The sequence below is a fragment of the Cariama cristata genome, unplaced genomic scaffold, assembly GCF_000690535.1.
Source record: "Cariama cristata isolate BGI_N322 unplaced genomic scaffold, ASM69053v1 scaffold1251, whole genome shotgun sequence".
Taxonomy (NCBI): domain Eukaryota; kingdom Metazoa; phylum Chordata; class Aves; order Cariamiformes; family Cariamidae; genus Cariama; species Cariama cristata.
Window position 1 is genome coordinate 4956 of NW_009597300.1, and position 7399 is coordinate 12354.

A 7399-nucleotide genomic window follows, 5' to 3' on the forward strand; every position below is an offset into this window, starting at 1 on the left:
TGGAAGAGTAATCCGTCTGTTGGCCCAGTAGCACATGCAGCAGTGCAGCCCGCTGACTTGGGTCCTTCACTCAGTGTCCCATCCATTTAGAAAGAAGGGACTTGCTTTGCATTAGCAGCGGTAGTATTAAGCCCAAACTAACTTGGAGACTTGCTTTGTACTTAGGAAAGTCACATTCCAAAATTGATTACACCTGTAGAAAAAGGAAGAGATTTAGAAGCTCGACTTATAGACTCTTACATCATACAGTGCCAAGCTGAAGCTCAAGAAGGTATCTTTGAATATACATTTGTTGGGGATGGGAAATTACAGTCTTTGTGGGTTACTTGGATGTCTCATGAAGTCTACTTGGCAGCAATTACATTTTTTTTCTTCTCCTGGAGTACTGTGGCTTAGTGGAGTGGGTTGCTTTCAAAGAAACAATTATAGGAGGAAAATGCCAAAAATCAGCCTGATATTACAAATGTAACCACTTTGGAAGAACTTTTGTGTGACATTCCTCCCCTCTTTTTTTTTTCCTTTCATGCAGTCTCTTCACCACCATGCTTGCCTCACATAAATTCCCAGTTCCTTTACTTTAAAACATTTGCAACATCTGCTTACTAGCTAGTCTTCAGACTAACCTTCCTTCAACTTTTCTATTAATTTGGAATCATTCTATCCAAGAAACAATCTGTCTTTATTCTGCAGTTTGCTTGACTGCACAATACTTGTTTTCTGCCCATGCAGGGTTTTTAAAATGCTAAATGCCTCTGCTGATTTGATGTGACATTTTCAATTAAAATTTAATACTATGGTGTGGAATTTTTTTTCAGTGACAATTGCTCGGGCTATTGAGCTGAAACACAATCCAGGACTAATAGCTGCTCTTGCTTATGAAACAGCTAACTTCTACCAAAAAGCTGGTAAGTGTCTGGTTTTGTATCCCTAGTGACCTGGTTTACGCATTCTAGCCAGCAGACATACTTCACCTGCCTGTCAATTGCAATATTAGCACTGTTTCTCAGTGGATATGCTTCGTATATTTAGCTTATACTTAGCACATTTAAGGCTTCAGTTATCAGCGTAACGGATATATTTTGATAAGGCCTTCTGGTTTTGTGGGAATCTTTTTCTGTAGTTAAAGGTAGGAAGTGTTAGTGAGGGGAGACAGAAGAGAGAGTAATGCTTGAGAATATGATACAGCAGCAAACAAATGGCTTGATGTAAATGGAGTGTGTTTCAACTGCCTCTGGGCAGCAGATTATGATGCAGACCATAAAGTGTGTAGCAGGTTAATTATGTACAACTTTCCAGATGAGTTAGCTGATCTGTGGGCTTACTGAGGCAAGTGAGAAAAGTGCAAAAATATGGGAGTCAATATAAGAGGCGGAATACCGTAACATACATAGGCTTTTATAGGTCACTACTTGAAATTAAACTAGGAACAAGCTTTGAAATGCTGCCTAGAAATACTTAGGAGAATTAGCCTTCCAAACTTAGTGGACAGAAGTTTCAAGGATTCTTGGGACAACTGCATGATAGCTCAATAAACTGCATATTTTTGGTTTTTTGCATAGTTTCTCTGTGCCTTTGCAGGAGTATTTTATGTCACTTGTTTCTGGCTACTTTGTAGTTAAGATCTATTGCTAAGTTTAAGAGTTCTGGTTTTGAGTGTATGTGTGATTTTTCTTTTTGGAAATGTCTTAATAACTTTGCATACATGTTTATAGATCAAACATTATCCAGTTTGGATCCAACCTACGCAGGTAAATGGAGGAAGTACTTAAACTTGAAGACCTGTTTCTATATGGCCTATGTAAGTACTTCAGTTGACAGCCGTCACAGTTTTTAATGTTGTCTAAGGGCTGGATAGAGAATGGGAGCTAAGTGTTGCCTTGACTTTCTTTCCATGCTGTGAAGAGAGACTGTGCAGTGCATTTGAAGTGTTTTTGTTGAGCCAAGTGAAATTACTGCAGTGTGGAATTTATTGTGAGCACGTATCATTACGTGAAGCAATTCAGGTTGGGCATAATACTTGTCTTCCATTATCTGCATCACAGTCTGATTCTAGGCTTAATTCAGAGCTGATAATCTTTTTGAAGACCCTGAATGAAACTGCACTAAATAATGTTAGGTACCATTCCAAGCGCTGTCCCTTTTTGTGTGACTGATCTCTTAGCAGGTGCAGTGGTGCTCCTGGGTTGATCAGCCGCTCAGTTTGCTGTTTATTTCTTGTAGCCTGCCACAGCCTGTAATCTGGCTCCTTCCTACTGTAAAAAAGGCCCAAACTAAGCAGTTAACACGATTGTCTTTCTCTCATGTTAAACCTGTAGCTAAAAGCTGCTTGCCTTATTAGCAAGTTTCAGATGTGAGGGAGGGTCAGAGCTGTGTTACTTTTTTTTTAAATTTGTGTAATATGGGCAATGCCAGATTTAGGTAACACTTACTATAGCAAGGTAGGCATTAGTTCATGGGATTATTCTTTTACCTATGGTATTTAGCATTTAAACTCAACAACTCCTGATAACAGAAAAGAGGCATGTCAGTTCTCACTGGAATACAGTACTATCTTCAAGCAAAAGTGTGAAGGAATGGGACTTTTTGGGGTGGAAAAGTTATTTGCCCTATGGCAAAATATCTCAAGCAGCAGAACACCTCATCTTTTCCGGATTCAGTGATGTTTGTTGCAGATTTGATTTTGAGTGTTGAGGTAGTTTTAGTTTTTAGAGTCTTTGCTATGTAAACTTGACTGAGGTTCATCCTCTTTCTATGATGGGCCTTAATGCTGCACATTGGTACAGTGAGAGAGTGAGGTTGGAAGTAGACTACATACTAGTGCTTTTGGTAAAACAAGCCTTCATGAAGCTCGAAGTTACTCTTGGCTAGACTTGAGACAGCTTGCTTCATACCTGCCTCACAGTGTTTATGATGAGCCGCATTGTTCAGTGAACGCTGCTTTGACTTGCATTCCCAAATTATCAGCTATCTGCAGGGAGTGGCAGCTTCAAAGAGATGCAACTCTGATGTAAAGAAGAGCATAAGCGAATTGGTGCAGGAAGGGCCCAACGATGTTGGTAATGATTTTGTCCTCTCCCGACAGGCATACTGTTACCATGGTCAAACTTTACTGGCGAATGATAAATGTGGGGAAGCAATCAGATCTCTGCAGGAATCAGAAAAATGTAAGTGTGATTGAGATTGGATTATAGGATCTGATGATAACATGCCTGTCTTACTTTGCTGTATCATGTTTATTTGGCCTCCGATAAACTTAAGGCTTTATCTGTCACCTGATGAAAATTGAGCACACTTTTGAATGAGACAGTGTAATTTTTTTTGTCTTACCAAAGACTGTCTTTCATAACAGTGTTGCAGAAAATTTCATCTTTACTTCTCAGCCTGTTAAAGACTGGCTTTGAACTGCCTGTAGTACAGTGTAACAATCAGTTTTCTGGTCATCACATTTTCTGGTCTGTATGTTAAGTTACTGCAGCCTTTTCTGCTTTGGAGGTTGCTCTATCTTACATTAAGTAGTAAATCTAGACCATGTTTGTTTGTTTGTTTTTAAACAGGTTTCAGTAACTTATTTCCTTTCTGTTCATTTGAAAGGCAGATTAAAGGAAGTTTGCGGTAGTTCAGGGTCTTCTGCTCATGCTTCTCCCTTCAAAGCTATTGCTACCCCAACGGCCTGCACTGCTTAACTTTACCACAATGTATAAAAAATGCTCAAATCATCAAATTGGAAACTTTAAATATTAATTTAAAAAATAAATAAAAATAATTTATTAAGAACAAACTAAGTTGGATTACTTGCAGTAAAACAAATGTGATTTTTACTGTGCCTGCCGTTCGGAGAAGAGTGCTTCTGTTCCCACTCCATATTAAGTGTTTATTTTTGGGCATCAGCTGTGCACGGACAGCTTCATACCCTCTCTTTTTCCCTACCATGTGGCACAGTTCTTGGGCTTATTGTTGCATTTTGCCCCACATGTAAGAATGCTTCCCTGCATCTTCCTACCCAAAAAGCTATCTTATTTTTTTCAGTTCCTAGTCACTTTTTGGCTGCAGGAAATCTTGGCTGGAAGTGCTGCCTTTGAGCTAGTTTATTTTTGTTTCTAAGAAGCAAGAAACCTGAATGGATTTCGATATCTCCTAAAACTGAAGCACTGTAGATCAGGACTGTGACTGAATAGAGTAATATAAATGATTTTTATTACATTTCTTTCCTGCAAAGTTTTTGCCAAAGCTGAAGCATTGTGCAAAGAATATGGAGAAACTAAAGGGCCTGGGACTACTGCCAAACCTTCTGGACATCTCTTCTTCAGGAAATTAGGAAGTTTGATTAAGAACACACTAGAAAAATGCCAGAGAGAGAATGGATTCATGTAAGTAATTCATGGTTGGTACAGTACTCTATAGGAACTTTTATTACCTCATTTGCCTTTATTTCAAGATGGCATGGTAAATTTTACTCTCCAGTTCTTATATTCTTTTAGGGCATGGCATGTAACTTAAAGATAAATTTGCAGTTCTGTAACTTGCTCTTAGCAGATTTGCTATGGGTCTGTGTTATCACTGTCTCTGTGTTCTGTGCCAGTTAAGCAGGGTAGGTTGGACTGACATGCTGGAGAGGCTAAGCAATTTTCTTCCTCCATTCCTCAGCCACTTTGTTTCTTTGGCTGCTGCACAAGAGAAAGTCCTGCAGAAGTTGCTGTGTTGCTCTAATGCCCCCTTCCCAGCTGCTGGGATCTAGTAGGCAAAAGAGGACAGCGGGGAAATGGAGCACACTGGTAGCTGATTCTGCTTTGCTAGCAGGGAAGTCAAAACAGAGTCATGCCTGCAGTGAAGAATATGCTTACGGTGCTAGGAGCTTTACCAGTCTAAGTATAATTAATATTGTGAATAGGACTTTCTGTTACTTAATACCCCTTCCAAAAAGAGTTTGGAAGCAGTTTAAAATAGCAAGATTAGTTTGGCTTCAGAATTCTTTTGCTCATTTCTTTCTCCTCTCCCTTCCTCTTATGTTTTAGTATTCCATAATAGGTTTGTTATTTCCCTTTTTATGATATTTAAAGGCCTGCATAATAGGGGAATTGACTAAACAAAAAGGATTGTCAAGTACGTCAAGCTGAACTTATTAGAAAAGAAATTCTCTACTCTGCTTTGGTTCCAATAACCGTTGTCATAGCTTACAACAACAGCATACAGGAGATTTCAACCAATCCATGTCCCTCTAGAAACAAACTTTGAAAGAGAAACCAGATAACCAGTGACTGTTTTGGGAGATGTGCCTGCCACAGAGCTCTGCTGCAGCACAGGAAGTAAGGTAGCGTGTGTCAGTATTTGTCAGTTTTCAGCTCTTGTTGGTTTGCCGAGGGTAGATTTATACTCTCATTCAGGCTTTGTGTTGTAGCAAGTCTTTGTGGGTGTTGCAGTGTCGTTGCTATTATGCCCTGTGACACATTAAGGCTGATCTAGGGAAAGAACTGTCCTCTTCATCTTTCTTGGGAAGTATTTTAAATCCTCATTTGGATTTCGAAGGTCTTCTTGGACAAAAGATGCTCTTTTCATTGAAGCATTGGGAATAATGGTTATCAAGTAGGATATCCCCTTAGCTATTAGGGCATGGACAATACCAAGAAGGAATTGCTTTTGTTCTTGTGAATCTTGCTAACAGAATGCATGTTGGATGGTGCCTTAATGAAATGGAAGAGAGCAGCAGTGATTGTCACTGTAAAAACAGATTGTTTTCCTTTAGAACTGCAGGCAAGACTTGCAGAGATAGTGCATTGTGTTTTAAATATATTGTGGTATTCTGTTACAGCTATTTTCAGAAGGTGCCAGCAGAGGCTCCCCAGCTGGAACTGAAAGCAAACTATGGCTTAGTGGAGCCTGTTCCTTTTGAATTTCCTGCCTTGAACGCACAATGGACTCCTGAAACGCTTGCGGCATTTGATCTCACCAAGAGGCCAAAGGATGACACTGTAAGATAATCTTACGTGCTGTTCTTTCCCGTTAGCTTTATTCTGTGTATAATACAGTTACTATTTTGCTCTTCTGTCATGTTCCCCAGCTCAGTGCAGGATGTAGACACAAGGCTGCCACCCGAGCTCACATTTCTGCTGTGACAGGAGGCAAGTCAGTTAACCTCTCTGCCACACTGTCAGCATCTGGAAATTAGGAGTAATTTTTTTCTAAGTCCTGAGTAGGAGGAAATTCTTTAATGTGTATAAGATGCTCAAATGTTACAGGAGTGAATGCTATAGAAATATTCTTTTTTAGAAAAGGGTTTATTTAAGAATGCTGATATTTGGCTTTTCCGTTTGCTTGAGGCTTGCTCAAAGCCTTCAGACTTGAAAAGAGAGGGGCCTATTAGATTAGAATATGTAAAGTTAGCTGTGCATAAATACTGTGCAGACACAGTGGTTTGTACTTGTGGTATTTAGGGTTTGTTTGTTTTCTTGTTTGCAGGCTAAACCAAAACCAGATGAAGAAGTAAAACCTCTGAAGGAACCAGATATAAAGCCTCAAAAAGACAGTGGATGCCAGATTTCTTAAGTGCCATAAGTGCTTTGAATTCACTTTGAAACTGTATTAATGAGACTCTGGGGCTTTAGTTCTGATCTCCTTTTTTCTGATTCTTCTTTTTTAATTTAAAAGACTAATTTAATTTACTTTTGTTAGTATGCATCTATCTTGCTTGAGAATGTGGTGGATTTCTAGGGGTTTATTTATATCTGACTTATTTTTGGGTTTAGTGGGATATCATAGAATGAGTAGGCTTAAATGTTCCTATTGTGCCTCTAGAGAGTTTCTTTTTGAGGGTTTAGTTTCTACCCACAAATAGCAAAGGAAGTATCATGATTGTAACACTTGAGGATTTTTCCATTAAGTTATATGCTATGTAATGTCAAATTCTGCAAACAAAAGTTTGCATGAAAGGTTATATTTATTCAGGTTTTATCATTCAGGCTTAACACCATGTCATGTTCTGATTCACTTAATTGTAGTGAGCAAAGAAAATTTGGGTTTGGTTTGTAACACCCCTATGGTATTTCACAGAACTTTCACAGAACTTGGAAAACCTTAAGTTCTGCATAATTGGAGCACAATTTATATTCTTCTGAAACGATTAGCCTCTGTTCTTTCCTCTATAGATTAGGGTTCTTGTATCGGAATTTGTAGTAAAGTACTTTAGCTTGTCTGTCCTTAAATTAAAATCCTCTAATATCAAAGTGTATGTGAAAGTGAGGCAGCAAGTAATATGAAAGTGCTTAAAAGGAATCCATCACATTCATTCAAAGTTTTTGAATCTTGAAAGATTTGGGAAGTTTGAAAGCTGCAGACAGTTAAAATCTCCTAACAGTAGAATTCATGAAGTGGTCATGCATAAGGTAATGGAATTGTAACTCAGATG

The 7399-nt window shown here is 38.7% G+C and overlaps 1 protein-coding gene across 3 annotated transcripts in view; it reads left to right on the forward strand.

Annotated features, from left to right (window-relative positions):
- The window catches only part of BROX (BRO1 domain and CAAX motif containing), an 11867-nt gene extending 4759 nt beyond the window's left edge, over positions 1-7108 (forward strand). For 2 of the 3 annotated variants that reach the window (XM_009708797.1, XM_009708799.1), the window contains 7 exons: positions 166-271; positions 816-905; positions 1713-1798; positions 3083-3164; positions 4217-4367; positions 5807-5966; positions 6454-7108. In XM_009708797.1, the coding sequence (XP_009707099.1) occupies positions 166-271; positions 816-905; positions 1713-1798; positions 3083-3164; positions 4217-4367; positions 5807-5966; positions 6454-6540 (762 nt within the window). In that variant the 3' untranslated portion in view covers positions 6541-7108. The remainder of the gene's footprint in view (positions 1-165; positions 272-815; positions 906-1712; positions 1799-3082; positions 3165-4216; positions 4368-5806; positions 5967-6453) is intronic. The other variant, XM_009708798.1, reaches the window with a different exon arrangement.
- Positions 7109-7399: the final 291 nt, after the last annotated feature.